The sequence below is a fragment of the Halichoerus grypus genome, chromosome 6 (genome assembly GCF_964656455.1).
Source record: "Halichoerus grypus chromosome 6, mHalGry1.hap1.1, whole genome shotgun sequence".
Classification (NCBI taxonomy): domain Eukaryota; kingdom Metazoa; phylum Chordata; class Mammalia; order Carnivora; family Phocidae; genus Halichoerus; species Halichoerus grypus.
The window spans coordinates 127,082,042-127,103,976 of record NC_135717.1 but is presented as its reverse complement, the minus strand read 5'-3'; the positions used below and the strand labels follow the sequence as shown (position 1 = coordinate 127,103,976).

The 21,935-nt window shown below is 44.0% G+C and overlaps 1 protein-coding gene across 2 annotated transcripts in view; it reads left to right on the top strand.

Annotated features, from left to right (window-relative positions):
- Positions 1-21,935, top strand: part of PPM1H (protein phosphatase, Mg2+/Mn2+ dependent 1H) — a 243,318-nt gene that overhangs the window by 111,143 nt on the left and 110,240 nt on the right. For both annotated transcript variants that reach the window (XM_078076213.1, XM_036122874.2), the window contains exon 4: positions 9,639-9,751. In XM_078076213.1, the coding sequence (XP_077932339.1) occupies positions 9,639-9,751 (113 nt within the window). The remainder of the gene's footprint in view (positions 1-9,638; positions 9,752-21,935) is intronic.

Genomic DNA, 21,935 nt, shown 5'->3' with positions numbered 1-21,935 from the left:
CCAGCTGGTAAATTCCACTTAATTGAAATGTGAGCGTACTTGCCATCAGTGTTACACATGTGTGTGGATTCCAGGTGTTTGGGGGAAACAGCGCTTTAGTCAGGTGCTGCGAAGCACCTTTCCTATACAAATCTGATTTTACCATGATTGGCCAGGTGGTTCTTGGTGCTTTAAAAAATAGGATAGGATAGGGGCACCTGGGTGGCCCAGTCGTTAAGCATCTGCCTTCAGCTCAGGTCATGATCCCAGGGTCCTGGGATCCAGCCCCGCATCGGGCTCCCTGCTCCGCGGGAAGCCTGCTTCTCCCTCTCCCACTCCCCCTGCTTGTGTTCCCTCTCTCACTGTGTCTCTCTCTGTCAAATAAATAAACTCTTTAAAAAAAATAATAATAATAAAAGGAAAAAAGGAGAATCAAGGGGCCAATATCCGAGATCACCGGCTTCACTGGGGAACATGGATTTGTTTGTACGTTTAAATTTGGATGTGTCTGATCAAAGAATTCGGCCTCCTTCCCTCCCAGCCTCAGTGCTGAGAACAAACACTCGGAGAGACTGCAGCTGCTCTCACCGTGTCCCCTGTCCCTCCACCTGCTGAGGGACCACCCTCTGTACCACCCCCTTCCCTCTCTGAGCTCACTCTCTACTGACGCAATTATTTGGTTCGAGAGATTTTTCTTTCCTGAGCAACAGCCTGCGTGCAAGTAATAGAGAAGAGATATTTAAAGATGTGATAACGATGTGAGTAAAGCGAGTGTGCTGGATTGTTCTTAAAACCTGGAGATTCAGGGCATCTGAGGGGCTCAGTCGGTGAAGCGTCTGCCTTCGGCTGGGGACCAAGCCCCACATCGGGGCTCCCTGATAGCAGGGAGTCTGCTTCTTCCTCTACCCCTCCCACCCCTGCTCGTGATCTCTCTTTCTTTCTCTCTCTCTCTCTCAAATAAATAAAATCTTAAAAAGAACAACAACAAAATCCTGGACACTCAAAAGTGATGACAAGTTGTTGTTAAATGAAGCAGGAACAGCTAGGAGCATGTCCCCAGAACGGAGTGTACACAAAGCGCACATTCCAGGATTAGGTTGTGTGCTAAGGAGAAAAAAGTAATAGTGTTGCACAACGCTGCACCATCTGATTTGTTTGTAAGGCAAAATAGTTTATATGTTCGTACCTTGTATTTGCACCCTGTCCTCACTTTTATGCATCCCTTCTTGGGTCACCGTGTTTCCTTGTCACGTAGATATTTACCCTTTGACTAGCAGGTGATTTAAAATGCAGCTGTCTCTCAGGGGTGTCTGGTAGCCTTCAATCCCCGAGGAAATCACCAGGAAACTGAAGAAGATTATTTAGGAAAAAAGAATCAAGGTAGTGAAGTTGACTCCTATTTGGGCTTCGTATAAAAATCTCATTCTCCAGCCGTCATGGAAGCTCTGATGAGACTAAGTGTTTCTCAACACCGATGTTCAGAATGCTAAATATTTAACTGAGGTAAAAATATGACAGTAGTCTATTCTCTTAATGGGATAAAAAATCAGCTGACATGACAAGTGAAAAACAAAAGAAACTTTGGGTTTCTCATTTCCTTCTGTAATTGCTTTGCCCTGGGACATCTTTTACTTGGACCTGCTGTATTCTCAATTCTATCCACTAGAGGCCAATGTCACCTTGAGGCAGGCCTCTACAGTGGTCTCTGTTTCTGCCCATTAATGGCTTGGGGTTACTAGCAACCACTGTACTTGAAATGAGAGGCTCATTCAGAAAAAATATTTAGTAAAGGGCCTTATTCTTGTCTTTTAAATTTTCCAGCTTTAACTAGTCAGTTTATAACCTGGAATTTTTACCTTGGAAACTTAGCCAGCAAAAAGATCATTTCGCTTTCCCATGTAATTTGTTCAGTCAATAAATATTTGATCAGAATTAACTGTGCCAGGACTAATTTGGAAAAGAACATTGAACTAGGCAAAGATGAGTATTAAGTGTAAAATATAAGTGGAAGGGGCCTTGAGTGGAGAAATGCAGGGTGAAGTAGGAGCCCAATAAAGACATGAAGTGAAGGGCTCCCTTGGGGAAGTGATGCTGGGCGGGGGAGGTGTAGATTATTTAGGAAAAAAGGAATCAAGGTAGTAAAATTGACTCCTACTCAGGCGTCATATAAAATCTCATTCCTCACCTGTTACAGAAGCTCTGATGGGAATAAGTGTTTCTCGACACTGATGTTCAGAATGCTAAATATTTAATTCAGGTAAAAATGAGGTAATAAAAATAAAAATTGAGTTAAAAATGAAGCAGACAAAACACAGGAGGCCATTTGCATGAACAACTACATCAGAGAACCCAGATGGGCCTAAGGCAACAAGCTGATGTCAGGGGTAGGAATGATGGATGGAAGGTGAATTGGAGAGGTGGTCTGGAAGGACCTGGTGTACCACATCATGAATTTTTTGGCTTTAAGCTATATCTCATCTCCAATTCATCCCAGCCTGCGGCTTCTTCTTCACACTTAAGTTTTTCCCAAATTGTCTCTCTAGCCACCAGCATGCCAGAGGCCTACCTGGGCATTGTACCATGTGCTTGGCCTTATTAAATGAGAATATTCATCATTGGTTTGCATGGTGTTTGCTAGGGTATCCTACCTTCTGACCTGCTAGGGACTGAGCCAGTCGGTGCCTTTTGGCCCAGAATAATTATTAATATACTGTCCCCTTTTACTCTCAAAAGTGTCCCTGTTTGGATGATGTCTTATTACAGAGAGAGGCTCTTGTTTTTTCTTTGCTTCATGAGGGACTTCAGGAAAAATCTGCTCAGTGTCATGGAAATGTGCCCGACTTAAACATTAAGCTACTTGCTGTGAGCTTTAGAACCCACAACACAGAAATTACACAGTGTACCTTCAATTTAATGGCCTGGAAGGCCATTGCCAACTCGTAGAAGATCCTCTTTCTTTACTCCCCCTTGCAGTATTACATTTTTGGGAGTCAGTGTTTGAAGGCAAACTTTGGTTTTTTTGAAATGCCTAACATGCTGTTGATTTCCTTACCTTGTTGGCGTGGTCTTGCTGGTTTCTCCTTGGGCCTTTCAGAGCGGGGCACATTTGGAATTTCCTGGGCGTTCCTAAATTTTTTCCTCACAGGAGCCAGCCACTTTCTAGCTTTCCTCTTTCTAGGTGTTCTTTAGGTATTGCAGGTTTTGTGCCATTCTGATCCTCTGTAGTAGAAAAACTCAGCATTAAATAAGATTCCGTTATTTCAGCTTTGTGGCTTTCTTACTTTCTCTTGCACTTTTCATCCTAAAGATGCCCCAAGCCCAGCACCTAGGCCTCCAATTTGCCTTATGATGACATCTCTGCAGCTACCCTTCCTGAGATTCAGAAGTCACTTACAGTATCTTTAAAGGCAAAGGTTGCCTTTCACTTGGGTTTTTGCTTTATGTACAGCTTAGCAACCTAGAATCAAAGGTCTTTTTTCTCTCTCTGTGGTGTCCGCAATCACTAGTATTTATTGAGCCTCTGTTTTATAGCTAGCATTCTCCTAGACACCATGGGGTCTAGAAATAAAAGGTTAGATTTTATGTCTAGGGGCATCTGGAGCCACCCACACGTTATATGCATATAGAGATATGATATCTCATTTATTTTGATATTCTAAGTGACATGAAGTGAGGTGGTGAAAGGCAGATACTTATCTGAAAGGAAGGATTGGTTAAAAAGACGTAGAAACACCACGCTAGAATAGAATAAACAACACTGATTTCCAGGAAAAAGTAGGTACTTGTCGCAAAATACAGACTACCAGAAGTGGAGAAAACGCTTTGAACCAGTGGAGATGAGAGCAGTTTCATCAAATACCTTGAGCTGCTTTGAGGTCACTGCTTTTCCTTTCCTCTTTGATCCTCCAGTTGCCTGCCCGCAGCGTGTGGCTTGTGGTGAAGGTGACCTCTGACCCCTGGCCTCTGATCCTTCCTGTGCTTTCCGGAGGAGGCACGTTTGCCCTTGGGCCCCCCTTTATTGCATCTCGTTTTGGATCTTCCTTCATACTGAGAAGGCTGCATCGTCCATTCTTCCTGTGTCCGCTGTGGAAAACGAACCACGGTTTCCTAAAGGACCAGAATCTCAGGAACTTCTGAGCTGACCTCAGTTCTGCTTCCCCATGGCGCTTTTGTCACAGTGCCTACTTCATCGGCTGAGTTTTGTCACCTGTGGTGTTAGGCTATTGCTGGGCCCCGGATGATAGAAGCGAATATGGTAACTATCTTCTCCCTCCCGATGTCAGTCTTCTCCTTGCTTGCTGACCCTCCCCCAAATGGGGTCGCATCGTCAGCATTTCACACTCATGAGGGAGGTCGCTCACTCTTGGTCTAGTTGCACGAGACTCTTGCTTTCATAGGAATCACAGCCCAGTCAGCACAGGTGAGCCTTGTCGCTTACTACCTATAGAATTTGAGTTCTGGACAAAAGGCAGGAGGAATTTCAAAATTCTGTCCTGTTTCCTTTTCACTGTGGGTATGGATCCATCACCAGAGTGAAGAATATTTTAGAAGTTTGGTTGTTACGAAGGAAGAAAACGGCAGTATTTTCACTTGTAAAACTGCCATTCATCTTCCTGTTACTGAGCTAATGACTGGAAATAGCACTCAGCTTGGATTTATTGGTTAAAAAAAAAAAAAAACCCATATGGTGACACTGTGGTGAAAAAGAGGATAAATGCAAAGCTTATTTATAGTTTATAAATCCTAGTGTTTTCAAAAATTACCATATTCATGGTAAGTTATGGACCTGCATGTGTGTCTGTGTTTAATTAAGCTAGTTTTGTTTTGTCTTTGTTTTTGGTAGAACAGGAAGTTCCTCCAAGGAATGAACATGTGATTCTACCAACAGCCAGCAGGTGGCAACATGAGGCAGTACGGTTTTTTTTTCCCCTCCCCGTTGCCTGGCTGACAGATTGGCTTGTTCTCAGAATAAACCAAAATCAGACCCAGATACTGAAACCATGCAGAATCTTATTATTTGTGACTGACACTATTAGCAATGTGCTCAGAACCGTGTTTTAACCCATTTATGGGGAGCTGCCAAGGCCTATTGAAACTACCCAGCACTCACTCCCTTCCGTTGTCTGATGTTGCTGTCCTTTTGCAACCTGAAATTGGTAGGAAACAAAGAATGATCCTGGAGTTGCGTCATCTCTGGGACTTTCAAACCAAATTACAACCATCCTGAGCAATATATTTTCTCTCTTGCAGTTCTTTCCTGCTGAATTAGTCTCATTTCACACATCTCTTATTTTCCTTCGTTGCCTGCTTTGAAACAAAAAGGAGCAAAATGAAATCCCAAGTATTTAAAAATTGGATCCATTCTTAAGATTTAGAGATAAACCTGGCTTAAATGTAGTATTTAGACAGACACAACACAGGACAAATCAGTCCTGCTAAATAGAAGGTGGCCTTGAGAGGTCTGTAGGACTCTTGACCAAGCGGATAAAACAATTAGCTTGTTAATTGAATATTATGAATGAGTAAGTTGGTCCTTTTAGATTATACTTGAAAAGGAATGATAGTACATGCATGTGTTTTGGTGGTAAGTTATTCTAGATTTATGTCTTGGGGTTTGTTGACAGCAATAATGGGGAAATATTCCAAATTGGTCCTTGTTTAGCACAAAACAGTGAGCAGCTTTTCCCATGATTTCATTGATTTTTTTTGAAAATATACCCAAACCTGAGGTTTTACAAAATATAATAATAACTATACTATACATATATATATACATATATATATTTTTATGTAAAGTGTGAGTAGCTTAAGCTAATAGGAAAAGTTGAGGGTTTGAAGAAAATGGGTAGTTAATTCAGCAGTAAATATCTTTATTGACTTCATTTATCGTGTTTGATCTGGTAGTAAAAGAACCATGCAGATGGTCCTTTAATGTTCCTTTCAGTACTAAGATTTTGTGAAACATCTTTTAAAGAGGAGTAGGTGGTGTAGGAAAAAATAAATGTGCTATTTTGGCTTCTAGGGAGGGGAGGGGAAGCAATTATTTTTAGAATATGTTCTAGTTACACCCAGTTTTAGAAGAAATAGAAGAGTGTATTTTAATGTCAGTGAATCCTTCAGGGGGATGAAGTCTATGGAAACACATCTTTCAAATCCTAGTCACCAAGTCTGGGATCTTTCAAATCCCAGAGAGCACACATGTAATTAAAGCGTGTGTGCACACACGTGCATCTGCACACACACACACGTGTGTATTACCACACAAATGGTGGGGGGTGATGAAAGCATGCACATATTAGCAAAGTTTCCTGGATACAAAGTAGCTAGACGTTAGTCCACTGACAGTGCTGCCAAATTTAGCGCTCCTTATGCTGGGGAAACTATGGAGGGAATGTAGCTGAACTATAGGAAAAGATGAAAGAAATGATGGAATCAATTAGAAAAAAATATTGAATCACACTATTCATGTAATAGCAAGGGATTAATTGGGCAAACTAACTGGAGCGTTTCCCCCCAGATTACAGGCAAATAGGAACTCTGCCGTAGCAGAAAATCATAGTGTTGTACGTACATTCTTGTCTTGATTTTTTTTAAGAATTAAATAATCTCATAATCAGATTTTCTTATGATGTTAACCATGATAAATAATGCACCTGTGATGCAGAATAAACTTGTCTGAGTCCCAACGGAAATTTTGCCATGGATGGTGCTTTTATTTTATTTTTTTATTTTTTTTAAAGATTTTATTTATTTATTTGACAGAGAGAGAGTCAGCGAGAGCAGGAACACAAGCAGGGGGAGTGGGAGAGGGAGAAGCAGGCTTCCTGCCGAGCAGGGAGCCCGATGCGGGGCTCGATCCCAGGACCCTGGGATCATGACCTGAGCCGAAGGCAGACGCCCAATGGCTGAGCCACCCAGATGCCCCTGGATGGTGCTTTTACTTGGACTCTGTGTATCATAGCATTTTCTTTTGGATGACACCAGTGATTTCAGTCTTTCGAGCATTGTGCACACTCCAGCCCTTGAGGAACATGCAAGCAGTTGGATGCTCAAGGGATTTTTTTAAATAAAAATTGTCTTTCATTCAGACATTAGGTATTCAAACAAATGTTGATTCTGAATATGAAAGGATACTTTCTGTTATCTTCAGCAATTCCTTCCAGTATGTTAAGAACAGTCGTGGAGTAGTAGTATTGAATGTGGACTTTTGATATACCAGTTTATATATTAATTTGATGAAATACGTGTCTATCATAACATCAGCTTTATATTATTTTTAGATTTTTTTTTTTTTTTTTTTTATTTGAGAGAGAGAGAGAGAACAAGCAGGGGGAACAGCAGAGGGAGAGGGAGAAGCAGACTCTCCACTGAGCAGAGAGCCTGATGCGGGGCTCGATCCCAGGACCCCGGGATCATGACCTGAGCCGAAGGCAGACGCTTAACGACTGAGCCACCCAGGCGCCCCTCAGCTTTATATTATTTAAATGCTAAAGAAAGGGACTACATCCATCCACAAACTGCTTTGTGAACTGGGTTGTTGGTTCTGTTTCTATGCATTGTTTGGAGGTTAAACAGACAAAACTTCTGACAACTTGATATTTTCTTTCCCTTTCACTTCCTCGTTACAGTCTTTTTGGCTGGTATCCGTGCCCCTCTTTCTCCTCACCCTCCAGGCTCCTGCCATCCCTGTGCAGGTTCTGGTAACCATTCATTCATTCTTGTCAATTGGCTGCATCTGAACTGAGGCATGGGTTCCTGCTTAATCATCATCTCAGTGAGCATTTATTTGCATTGTAAGCTTTTCCTTTGTGAATTATGAACAGGGGTCAGGTGGTGAGGACGTAATTTGGAAACCTGGGCATCTTTAAATGTATTTCTTCATTTGCCCATTTTTAACAGATATTTATTAAAATATCTTTTTTACCTGGCCTGGTGTAGGTGTTAAGGGTCTAGCAGCGAGCAAGAGAGGTCTCTGCTCTCAGTCATGAAACTTCTGGGCCCTGGAAAGGATCTAGATGGGCAGCCAAGCCCCTCACACTTAGCATCCAATTTAATCCTCACAATAGTCCTTTAAGAAACTAATTGATAGAGGGTTTGAGTACATTTTTTTAAATCCAGTATAGTCTTCAAAGGTGGTCCTCATGCTTGATTCTGCAACTTTCGATGTCCGCTCACTCCCTTACTGGAGTTTTTCTTCACTTCTTACCTACCGCACCCCATATACACACATTCTTATCCCTTACCCATGGTTCCTCAGCCTCCCCCCCCCCCCCTTACAGTTACTACCAGTTTAGATTGGCCACAGGTAGTGGCCTGTGGGCCTTACTGGGCTGATCCCCAGTAAGTTAGTTTCTCCCAGATCCTGTTTTTGTACTTTTTATCTCCTTTTTAACAGTATGCTGATCTTCATCTGTCTCCTTGACTCTGGCTCTTCTCCTGTTTCCAGTTTCTCATTGGTGATTTATCTGACCTTGTATTACCACCTCTGGCCTCTGGCGCCACGCATTTGCTGATAAATGCTGGCTTACTGGATTATCTCCTCCCTTCTCTGTGAGGAGGCTGATCGAAGCAGCAGAGTTCGAACTCTGTGCGTTTCTAAGAACCAGCCAGGGGCATCCTGAGAATCAGCTGGAGCACCGCTTCCTCATCCCTCCCTTTGCCCCAACCGTCGATTACCATGGGAATGTTGGGCATTATTTTAGCCAACATTCATTTTGTTTTCCTAGCTCAGCTCACATTTTTCTCAGGTCATGGAACCGTGCTTCTGTCGCTGACACAGAATTTCACAAAGACCTCTGTCTTGGATGATGCATTATCTGTCAATGGAAGTCTTGGTCTATTTTTCATTTTCTTGGGGAGGCCTCATTAGGTGGCAGGTAATAATAAGCTTTGGAGGAGGAGAACCAGATTGAAATCCAAACTCCAACCGGGTAAAAATGGGCAAGTTACCCTCCTTCTGCATCCGAACATTGAGGTTGATAATAGGGTTGTGAGGCTCTGCTAGATTCCCTATGTACAGCGCTTCGCGCCCTGCCCGACATAGAAGACGCGCTCAGTGAATGTTGGCTGTCGCTGTGAATGTGTGTTCCTGTTGTGAATCAGTGGCTGGGGGAAGATGAAGTCGGATCAGAGTTTGGGAGCTTCTGTCTTTGATTAATAAGACAGGGGGTTGACTCCTGCCTGCTTTGAATAGAGGACACCGTCCTTCAAGTCACTTCTCTTATCTAGCTGTAAAAGCAACTATTTATTGGGAGACTTTGGGGTTAAAAACATTGCTCAGGTTCAAGTACTTGGCCTTATCAGCCTGTCAATTGTATTTCTCATGTGGCAGCTCAGGTGGTCTCTACAAAGACTAAATTTTCCACAAGTTGTATTTATTGAATACAGTTGATTTTCTTTTCCTCGTTTTTGTTCTGATTAGATCTGTTTGCCACCCCTTGTTTCCTGTCTCTGGTCTACAGATGGTCTAGTAGACGACAGTTTTATGTTGGTGTCCTCAGTGAGAAATGCTCTTCAGGTGACAGAAAAGTACTAAAGATTGTCTTGTCCCATCTTTGAAGCACATTCAGACTCTGAGAGCTGTGTAAGGGAGTGAGGTTAAGAAAGTCTTTGATAAGAGTTCCTACACAATCCAACACTGATTTTGTTTCCTTCTCCAGGACCTACAAATAGAACGAGAGAGGAGTTCATATAATATATCTGGTGGCTGCACAGCGCTCATTGTGGTTTGCCTTTTGGGGAAGCTGTATGTGGCAAATGCTGGGGATAGCAGGTAAGCAGATTCTCTGCCTGGCTCTTACTGATTTCCAATGCCTTCGATAATTTCTGTCTTTTTTAAAAGAATTAAATGGTTGGCAATAGATGTTGATTAGATATTGAGAAAGAGGATCCTTCTACATCTGAATAAAATGCATTTAAGATGAATCATCAGGGGGCGCCTGGGTGGTTCAGTCGTTAGGCGTCTGCCTTCCGCTGGGATCGTGGTCCTGGGGTCCTGGGATCAAGCCCCGCGTCGGGCTCCCTCCTCGGCGGGAGGCCTGCTTCTCCCTCTCCCACTCCCTCTGCTTATGTTCCCTCTCTCGCTGTCTCTCTCTCTGTCAAATAAAAAATAAAATCTTTAAAAAAAAAAAAAAGATGAATTATCAGGCTGGTGTGAAAAGGTAAAGGCTATCTTCTACTCGCCCATGGTAGCAGTTTGCGTATATACTTGTGATGAATCTATATACCTGTGATTACTACCTGTGGCCAATCTAAACTGGTAGTATCCAAATGTTTTTTGACTGCAGAAGCATAAACCATGAGAGTGAGAGGAGGGAGGAGAGGGATTTGAATGAAGGGGTGTTTGGAAGAGACCCGGGAGGGCTCCCCAGCTGGTTCCACTTCTGCTCAGTGACTTTGCTCTGTCCCCTCCCAGAAGCCCATGAGTTTCTCCTTTTATGTGCAAGCCCTTAGAGGCTGTATTCTCCTCTTTTCTGGGCTCAACTGAAAGGAATTTTGGCCAAGAGATTATGGTTAACCCCTACTCTATCCAGAATTACCGGGAATAAGATGAACTTGGCTTTTATTTTAAATAACTGATGTGTCCTCCGTTTAGGTGCAGGGAATTTTACAATTATAGACTTTGTGAAAAGTGTTCTGATATGTTTTACATACTTCTCTGCCCCTTTATTCACAGCATATGTTGGCTTCTTGCTAAAGACTAACTCTTTGTTTTGAAAGCAATCAGAGTACTGGACTCTGCAAGATGTCCTCAGAGGATGAGTGATTTCCCTGTGCAGTCTGTGGTCTTAGGATGCCCTCATTCCTCAGTCCCCTCTCTCTGGGTCACGTGCCTCTTCCAGCATCCCTGCTTGCCCTGGCCCTGCTCCAGGTCTGGCCCCACATCGCCCCCCCCCTTCCCTGTCAACATCAGGTCCTGGCTGAAGAGGGACTCCCTCAGGCAGCAGTGGAATTTACCTTACTTTTACTTCCATTTACAAAGCTGGAGAGCCTGTGGGGGTCTTCATTCCCTCTAGTTAAGCATCCTTTCCCGGTCTTCCCACTGAAGAGCCCAGAGTCAGAGAGAGTGAACTTCCAAGGCAGCAGTATTTGGGGTTGGACAATTGATGGGTTTTGAAGGTCAGTTTCTTTTCACTGTGTACGTGGATTTCCATTAAAGTCTCTAAGATATCTCCATGTCAACATAACATTGTGCTGGGTAAGTGGAGTGTCTGTAGGATACCGTGTGTGTCCCATGGCTTCTATTCTTTAGTGTCATGTCAGACTCCTGGCAGAAGATAGACTCCTACTCAGGTGGGTCAACTGAATGAAGGAGTGAAAGGAAACCTGCTAGGAGCGCTAGGACTCAGGCAGACATTTTAATTTTTTTTTTTTTTTTTTTTTTTTAGATTTTATTTATTTCTTTGACAGAGAGAGATAGCGAGAGAGGGAACACAAGCAGGGGGAGCGGGAGAGGGAGAAGCAGGCTTCCAGCTGAGCCAGGAGCCCGATGTGGGGCTTGATCCCAGGACCCTGGGATCATGACCTGAGCTGAAGGCAGACGCTTAACGACTGAGCCACCCAGGTGCCCCCAGGCAGACATTTACCACCTAAGGCCTGCAAGGGCCCAGGGAGGATTTACTACAGCAGAGCCCAGGAGAGTGGGGTCACCAAACACTTGGACTTCTTTCTCTTCCCATTCTCCCCCTTCCCCCATCTCTTGCCAGGGCTTCCCAATGGACAAACCCAGCTGGGAGCCCAGCTGAGAGCCAGGTGACAAGTAGCCCAGAGAGCAGTGGGCCTAGAGGTCAGCCAGGCAGGGCATGCACACAGACCAAGACGGCATCTCTGGGGTAGGGGCCAGTGGAGGGTAGTCAGCACAGCTGCTCCTTCTCCTTTCCTTCTCCACCCCAGGGTTTGAGCTTCTCAAAAATAGGAATCCCCAATCTTCAGGTTCCTTTAAGACAGGCACTGAGGAGCTGGCCTATGGGGCCGTTGTGTTTCGCACAGATCAGGAGGTGATGCCCTTCTGCTTGGAGGGAGACTGAATTAGTGATTGAGCTGTTGCTTTCGTAGTCCTTTGTCTTTATGGCTAGCTCCACGCCCTTGGTAATGACTTTGCTTTTCTAGCCCTTTCAGTGAGTAGGGAGGTGACAGAATGCCTTGTTTCCTGGGGACAGGTCCACCCCTCATCCCAGGGAAGCACCTTGCACCAGACGATCTCCGACTCAGAAGGTAACCCAGCTTCTGGGCCCAGAGCATCTCCATGTTGGATTATCCTCCCCTGTGCCTTCTCCTCTTCCAGGCTCCAAGCTCTTTAACGCAGCCACTTACCCAGCCACGGCCTCGACCCCACTTCGCAGAAGCTCTAGGGCACCCTGTCTGGCACCTGCCAGTTTCAAGTACTGTTCTTCTGGGATCCTTTTCTCCCGCCCCTCCCCAATTTTGTTTTTAAAGTGCCAATTTCTAGACCAGATCTTGAACTCCTCATCTATAAAAATGGTGGTGGTGGACTAGATAATACCTAAAGTTTTTGGCATCCTCTAGGTTATCCCATGAGGAGTGACACTTTTGGAAAGTAAAGTAATGCTATACTTGTTGATTTTTTTGGTAATTTTTATCCTTCTTAGAGTTGTTTTTGAAATAACAATATAATACAGGTCCCGTGTTCCTAAATGTTGATAAAAGTATGATGTTTTACAAGTTTGTTCGCAATAATTTGAAATGTCTAATAGGTACTTTTATCCTTATTAAAGCTATAAAGTTCACACACGTACAGATTATCCTATGATAAAATAGTATCTTTAAAAACTTGGTAAGTTTAATTACATGTGTAGTGTTCCAGCTCCAGTATCCAGATATGAATTTGGGGTTTTATGGCTGATTGGTTGGGTTTGCTGTTCATGTGTGGGTCATATTTCATATAGAAACCTAAGAGCAATAGGAGTTGTTATTTGTATGCACGATCTAAAGGATAACTTACAGGACACTTACTCATTAGGGTGCTGTTTTCAGCTCTTGTGTGAACAACAGATATTCAGTATCATCTTAAGTAGGATCACTGCCTAGTTTATGTACTAATAATATATTATAGGTATTTGAGTTTACAAAAAAATATTCAGTTATTCCCAAGAAACAGCAACTAAGTGAATTCTGATCAGACTTACATAAATGTAAGTCCATTATCACTTATGGGCAAGTAGTCATGAATCTGAGGGCTGAATTTAAACAGATGATTAGAGCTGACAGAGGTTTCTAGCAACAGGTCCCTGATTAATTAGGTGCTGTTTTTTCTTCTTTATTGCCAGGTATTGGCTGCTGTATGTTTACTTTAAATCTTGACAGCTTTGAGAGCGAAAGCAAATCTTTGTTGTAGGTTCACTACCCCGTAATTCTTCACACTCAAGAGAAGAGAAGTTTCACTCTGGTTTGATTCAGAAGCTGCTTGTGGTCAGGAACTATTTGCTGGGGCGCCTGGGTGGCTCAATTGGTTAGGCGACTGCCTTCGGCTCAGGTCATGATCCCAGGGTCCTGGGATCGAGCCCCACATTGGGCTCCCTGCTCAGCGGGAAGCCTGCTTCTCCCTCTCCCACTCCCCCTGCTTGTGTTCCCTCTCTCGCTGTGTCTCTTTCTGTCAATTAAATAAATAAATAAAATCTTTAAAAAAAAAAAGGAACTATTTGCTGAGCTAAGTAGTGAGCTATGAATGATCTGATTCACCATCAGGCACATGTATGTCAGGGGTTGTATTCAGGAAGAGCTGCCTCATGTTGTTTGTGGCTTAGTGGTTTCTGAGTCAGTGATTACCCTCGGTGTAGGATGGTCCACAGTGATGCCAGGTGACTGGTGCAGAGTCTGGGACAGACTTGCCCTTCTCTCTTCAGCTGAGCTAACCAGCCAGAGAGGAACATGCAGTAACTACTTGATGCATGACAGTTGCTTTATTTTTCCTAGGCATAGGCAGCCAACTGAACACCTAGGGGATCGTGAAGGACTAGGAAAGAAGCAGATGGTGGGCGGGTTTTCACTTCAAGCGAAAAAGAATTGGTAGCATGCAAATGTCACGCAAAGCAATATGCAAACTATCACCCATGGTGTTTGAGTCATTGGCTCCTTAGGGCTCTGAGTGATTCTTCAGTTTAAGGAGATGCTTTGACTCCATTTTAGATTATTTCATTTCATTTCTAGAGAGCTAAGGCACTAAGGAAGCAAAGCTGTTTCCACTTATTTCAAACAATGTCTATAAGTTTGGCAGCTGAGACTAGGTGAACTCATTCAGATTAAAGAAAACCATTTAAGATTTGCTAACTTAATGACTCCACTCTTGCCCGATTTATGGTAACAGAAGCAATCAGACATCTAATAAGTGCTAGGCACATGTTAAATACTGTAACATCACAGCAATTTAGTGAGAAGTAGGCCTTGTTAAGATCAGATAAGGATACTGAAGCACAGCAAGGTGAAGTGATCTGCCCAAGGTCCCACAGCTCCTACGGAGCAGGACTGCCATCCACCAAGCCTGGAAGTTAGAGCACCCTATTCTTAATGAATGCACCCTACCCTGGGATTTCCCATCCATGCTAAGACCCACGTTGTTTACCACATTTTAACATCTCTAATATCAAGAGATTCTAATTATCATTTTTTCTTTGCTATTTGTATGTAAAATGATGACATATTTTATGATTAGTGGCATCTTTGATTTCACCTAACATGGTTTATGTGGTGTCATTGAGGGTATGGCTGCACTTAAAAGCGATTTTAAATGCATTGCAGTAGTGAGGCAGATAAGCTTTCGGTGGTCCAATTCATTCATTCACGATACAAGGAATATTTTCTCAAAATGAGGGAGGCTACCCGTTTCCAAACGCCCCAAAGTTCTATGAGACCATTGTAAATTTTGTGTTTTCATTTTGATGATCATCTATTGAAAATAAGCATTTTCTGGATTGCCTGGCTGACTATCTTATAAAAGATAACTGCCATGAATTCAGACCCCCATTTTGTCATGTTGAAGGTCCTCTTAGGAAAGGATCAGGAAGGTCAAATGTGTTCATGATGTAGCTCTATCTACAGGAGTGAGCAAGCATTCCACTAATTGTCCTTAAAATGAAGCCAGTAAGTCCAGCCAGGGTGGTTTCTTTCCTTTCTCTTTCCCTCATTTTCAAATGTCCAGAATTACCCCCCCCCCCCACACACACACCCCATGTAATTTACAGCTTTCCGTATCCATTCAGAGGTGAATTCTTCTGGCAAGTCTGAATTTTCTTGAGGATAGGAGTTAGGTATTAAATAGGACTTACATTTCTAAATTCAAAACCAGTTACACCTCTGTGGTGTTTCATCTCTCAGCTTCTCCCCTTTTCTAGTGGTAAGACAGTGAAACATGATATAACTTCGTCCAACCCAAGGGAATGTAAAGAACTATTCACTCCTTTTTATGTTCATGGACATAAATGCCCAGTACAGAACCTTCCTGAAACTACTTATTAATAAGGGATTCATCTATCCATACCTGCCAGTGGGCTGCTACTTTGATAGTAGCCTTCCTCTGAGTTCAGAAATACATTTGATTTTCCATTAACTACGTTAAGTTCCCCACGTCTCTCGCTGTTTCACAGGTTTCTGAAAAACAGTGTAGAGAGAAATGAAAATTAATCACCATTCTCTCCTATGAAAGGTGAATTGCTGTGTCTCCCCTTTTTCTGCATGGCCCCCATCTTTGTGGTATATATTTACATAATCCCTTAGCTATATCCATAACCTGTAGAAGGGAATAGCAGAAAGAAAATACTACTATCAGATGTTCACAAATACACAGAGACTTTGATGACTCAAAACAGTCTTTACTTCTCCCATCAAGCCACTCACTGTCTACACAGAGTGCACCTAAGAGGCCCTTCTCTCTCTGGATTTCCTTCGTGTCTCTCCCCTCCCCCCACCTTGGATTTTTTGAACCTGTCTCTGACAACCCTTGCCCTAAATCAGTGGTTCTCAAAGTGTGGCCAAACCAGAAGCAGTAGGAGCGAACTTGTTAGAAAAGTAAATTCTAGGGTTCTACCCAGACCTACTAAATCAGAACCCAGTGCGTGGGGCCCAGCAAACTGTGTTTTAGTGAGCCCTCCAGGTGATTCTGCAATACCAAAGAATCCCTGCTCTGAAGTCTACCCCTGGGCATCTGAGAGAGCCTGGAAGGAGCCATGGTGTCCTCAGGGTTTAAAAATTCTAGCTCTTCCTGGCCTGAGGCTAAAGTGCCCAACTCCCAAGGCCATCAGGCATCATGCCATCCCCCACTGCAGCCAAACACCACACGCAGGACATCATCTATGGTGATGTTGCCCCTTTTGCTCCCTGACGCTGCTCCTCTATCAGCTGGCTGCCAATTCCTTTGGCCAGCCTGATACTCTGGAACATAGGTCCTTTTCCTTGAAAAGTACGAGTCAGAGGAAGGATTTCTTGCATGATCCAGTTCCTTATCTCAGAGTCCCGCTGTACCAGGCTAGGATTCCTGTCTTTGAAATGGGTCAGGCATGCCCCTGTGTGGGCTTTTGGTCTCTTATGGTTGGGCCCCCGGGAGAGCGTCCTTCTGGCTGTGGTTCCATCATCCCCCCCCCAAGTCATGCTTTGAACAACTTTTCTCTACTCCCAGCCCAAGGAGGGGCTGGGCTGGGAAGTCTCGTGGTATTTGTAGAAATGGATATTTGCACTTAGGAACACTGGCATGAAATGGTTGTGGTCAAGGTAGTAACTTTATCCCTGGCTGCTGAGGCTGAAACAGTGGGTCAGTGTCACGAGGGAACTTCCAAGTGTAGAATCCCAAGGCTGTATCTTTGGACCACTTAAGCCATCACCAAGATTTTTAGGGTTCAATCATCTAATTTGCTGATCATGTGAAATCAGGTAAGATGAGCTAACAAGATACAAAAAGACCTTTAGTACCTGGGAAAGTGGGCTAAACCTAACCAGGTAAAGTTTAATAACAGTGAAGGTAAAGTATAATACCTGTTGAAAGAGGAAAAAAATTAGAATGCAAGAGATGAAGCTTATCAGTGGCTCACATTTTTAAAAAATGTATTAAGTGCACAGTAAATTCAGTCTGGTCAGCAGTGTGATATAGACACCAGAACCTCCTGTAATCCTAGGATGAAGCATTGGAGGTATAAGGCAAACAATGCCTAATGGTTTTTGTTGGCTTATTTTGTCTCAAGCACTCTTTCTAGTTTCTAGTGCTTTACACGAATAACCTGATTAATCCTCACACCAGCTCTTTGGGGGGAAGAACTATATTTTATACCTGAAGTGTCTCTCTAGGTGACACAATTCAACATGTGTGTGAATGAACAGGAACATTCCAAAGAGATGCCAGAGTGGTGAAGGGGTTCAGAGCCACGTTTGAAGGGAGGAGAAAAACTGAGATGAACCAGAGTTTTTTAGTTGCATGGAAAGACAATTTGTGTTGGTGCAAGAGATCTTTGGTATTTGTGAGATATGGGGGAGAGTGGTAAGGGTTGTTCTCCATGAGCTGGGGACAGAGGTGACAACCACAAGAGGACAGGGCCATGGTTAGGAACAGGGGCTCAGACTGGCTGAGTCAAATCTTGGCTCTGCCACTTTTAGTAGTATGCGACCTTGGGCCAATCTCATGCTTCCAGGGCCTCGGTTTTGCTGCCTGTAAATGGACATGATGGTAGCACCCCCTTTCCAGGGAGGATTAGATGAGCAGATTCGAAGAAAGCACTCAGCATGCAGCCAGGTCCACAGTACCTGCTCAGTAATGGTTAACTGCTTTATTGTCATCGTACTCGGTACAAACTCAGTGCGAGCTGTACACAGATGTGGGGAGCTGCCATGGAGAAGGCTGGGTTCGCTCTTCAGGAAAATATTTGTGCATCAATTGTATAACCACCTAGTAAGAATGTTGTACTAAGTAATTTGATTTTTTTCAGGGTGCCCATTAAGCATTATGCTTCAATGACTTTAGGGGGATCTTTAACATATTGTGATGTTTCCTTTTTCCTTTTCTTTTTTTTTTTTTTAATTAGAGAAAGGGGCAGAGGGAGAGGGAGGGAGAAAATCTTAAGCAGGCTCCACACCGAGCACAGAGCCTGACACAGGGCTCAATCTCATGACTCTGAGATCATGACCTGAGCCAAAATTAAGAGTCGGACGCTTAACCGACTGAGCCACCCAGGCACCCCTCAATTTTCCTTTTTATGAGAGATAAATGATTTCATGATTTATATAAGGAAAGGTACAGATGTTTCCTGCTGTACAATGGTATATCAGGTAGGCTAAGTGTGGAAACAGTAGACCCTCAAATTCACTAGTCTGGAGAAGCAGTGACTTTGTCTCTTGCAGGCATCCAGGGATCCGGGATGAAGGAGGCTCTCATCTTTAACACTTGATCTCTGGGGGCGCATTTCCATTCAGTCAGCTGGAAAGGGACAAGAGTGTGGAGGGGGTGAGCAGCCAAGGGAGGTTTCTATGCCCCTGGCTCAGAAGAGGCACCTATCATATCTGCATGCTTTCCGCTGGCTGCTACAATTCAGGTGTTTGGCCATCCCGAGAAAACAAGGCTACTGGGACATGTAGTCTAAGTTGTTTTCCCAGGACCAAGGGAATTGACTTTGATGAATGTTTGGCAGTTTCAGCGAGCACTGGGCATTGAGAAGGGAATTCATGTTAAGTGCAGTTAGTGATGGTGTCTTTGTTTTTGATACATTTTCCCCCATTGAGCTGATGAAGTTACAACTTGGATGTCATTATCTTTAAAGCCCAAACACCAGTGATCTCTTTTGTTACTTTAATTTTGTCACTGTTAGTTTTAGAAGAGATGCAGTAAGTTCAGCTTAAATTGTCAGATATCAAAGAACTAGCTGTCTCACTGTGATCCACTTTCATCTTTGAGAGCATATTTGAATAATGAAAAAGCCTGCAAGTAAATAGCATACTGAATATATTTGTCCTTAGGAAGTTCATCACAGAAAGCAATACTCATTTCATGCTAAGGAAGAAAGATGATATTAACCGGGGTAGGGTATGACTATACTGATGTTTTAGCAAAACTTGTTCTGTTCTTTTGAGATGACTTTTAAATTCTCATAGTTTTGTTGTAGAGATTTTTAAATGGCATACCAGTTCAGGTCAATAGTTCCATGAAGGAGGCCATTACTCATTGATTATCACAAAGATGAGCAAACCACGCCTTAGAGAGATCCTGTACCTTGTCCACATCCTACTGTGCACTGTGCAGCTAGATTCAAACTCTGGCCCGTCAGTCCCAAGTGCATGCACGTAACCACTACCCCGTCCTGAGTCCTGAATCGCCCTCCCCTCAGATAGCTGCACCTGCACTTTAGCTGTGGGTCTCCCTTAGCCACTCTCTGAAAATGTTCTCTTAGATTTATTCTAATTTTTTATTTCACATCTTCTTGTTTTGTTTTTTTTTTTTAATAATCCTCACGAATGCGGAGTCAAACATCAGGGCCCCCAGTCTGAGGTATGAAGCTGACTTGAACCAAAGCCATACCCCGTCGTGACCTAAGAAGAGACTCTCCTCCTCCCTCAGGAGGAAGTGGGGCCAGTTGCTGCTTTACGTGTCTGATGCCCCAGAACCCTCTGTGAGGGCTTCTGGAAAGCCACTACTCCTTGGGAGGGTACCAGAGGGAGGAGTCAGGGGGAACCCCGGGGTGTGAGAGGGCTGAGGCTGGGAAGCTGAAACCCATCCCAGGCAGTTTCACTGGCTTCCCCGACCAAGGGGCAGGCAGTGGGCGGCGTGCTGGGGCCGGCAGCGGCAGGTGGCCTACCCATGGTGGTAGTGGTAATGGCAGCGTTAATGGGCATCGTGGCAGGGGACGGTATTTCAAACAAAGAGATGAAAGAGAGTCCGCTCCTCCGCTGGAGAGCACTAGGTAACACTAAGGGAGAGGTGGTGCTCAGGCAGCCACTAACCTGTGAGCTGCTAGTTCGGAATAAGAAAGGAGTTCAGCTTTGAGACATGCTCAGCCTTAACATTCAGTGCTGGACAAAGTGCTGGAGTCAGGAAATCAGGGCCTCTGAGGGCGGCTGTGAAGGCCAGCACTGGACAGTTGGGAAGCTCCCAGGAGCCTGGGTCACAGCTTCCCGGGAGGCACAGGTTCTCAGGGGGCCGAGCCTCCCCAGGGCTGATAGAGACGGCAACTGAAAAGCTTCTCTGGGCTTGCGGTTTGAGGTTTGAGGTATCTTGTCGGCCTGTTGGCACCTAAGCCGGCCTGTTGGCACCTAAGCCGATAGGACGGGGGCTGGTGGGGGGGAGTGGAATGGAGCAGGGCCTCAGGAGTGCAGGGAGCTGAGCCGGCCAGCTCGGTCTCTGGCTGGATGTTATGGAGTGGTCACTGAATTTCAGAGGTGTGGACAACATCTCTGAGAACCATTAGTAAGATCCTTTTAACTCTACTTGTTTCCAAAGCAGGAAGCTGAGGCTCTGAGAGGGATGTGAATTTTGGACCATATCACAGTTTGGGACGAGTTTGGAGTTTACCTCCGCGTCTCCAGGCTCCCAGCCCAGTGCGCTTTCTGTTACCATCTCCTTGAGGCAACCAAGGGCAATGTCCTACATCTGCACTCCAGAAACCTTTGTTTTTTCATTGCTTCAGGATTCTGTACTTAGGCTCTTGTCTCTCAGTAATGTTAAAAAAATTTCAACCAAGGAGAAACTGAAATAGTCTTCATAATGCCCCACGGCGGGTGGTGGCTCAGCAGACTGTTAGTGGACAGCGATCGCAGGGCAGAAAGATTATTCCATGCTGGAAACAGCCAATGCTACGGAGTACACACCAGGCAGAATCTTGGAAAGGGAAAAAGGAAGGGAACCTGGGTTCTAGTTTCAGCTCTGCCCCTGGCTATCAGTGGGAACTTGAGAGAGGCAATTACTTCGGGCTTCAATTTCCCTATCAGTAAAAAAGGGGATTTGGGCTTCACCAGTGGTTCCGAGTGGTTACATAAGAATCACCCAGAGTGCTTTCAGAGTAAAGACTTCCAGCCCCACCTTCAACGATGCTGATTCAGTAAGCCTAAGGGAAGTCTGACAATTTTTAATTTTTTAAAAAATCCCCCAGGTGGGTATTAAATGAGAGCATGCCCATTAGTCATTTATCTTCTGTGGCGGCTACACAGTAAGCACTGGGTACACGTTAGCTATTGTCTGTATTGAAACAGAGAGTCAGGAGTGCTCAGTATTTGTTAAAAGTGCAGAGTTTCAAGCCAGGAGGCCTGGGTTTGAATTCCAGCTCCCTCATTGCCTGTGTGACCTTGAGCAAGCTATTCAGCTGCCTGGTATGCTGCTTCCCTCATCTGTAAAGCGGGAACGTTAACAGTCCCTGTATCATAGAGTCACCGTGAGGATTAAATGAGTTAATTCAATTCAGAAAAATATCTGCTGTGCCCACTGTGGCCAGGCAGTATTGTGGGAACTAGATACTTAGTTAATAATGGAAACAAAACCCCCTGGAGCTTGCATTTCAGTGGGGGGGGGGGGTTGGGGGGGGAGACTGGCCATCAGGAGCATGAAGAAGTAACACATACAATGTATGTAAAAGCATTCTTATGTGCTGATTGAATGCATTTGAAGAATTCAGACAAGTGCCTTTCTGCCATATGGAAAGCATTTAATAAATGTTATTAATATTGATTATCAATAATAATATGATTACTGCTGTTACTACTAACACTGTAGATAGAGTTTGCCACTTTAGATTATCATAAAAGTATGATGCGAGGTAAAATAAATTTTGCATTACAGTACAGATGACTTGAGCATGGAAGGGCACATTACCTCTGGGACTGATGTAAAAGCATGTGCTATGAACTTTTCAGGTTGCATTCCTGAGCTGTTTTGGGACTGTAGTGTGGAATAAAAGTCATCTTACCCAGTACTGCTGCCAGATGTTAGCTCTGGACTCTAAAAGTATATTCTTACCAGACTGGATCTGGACAACATG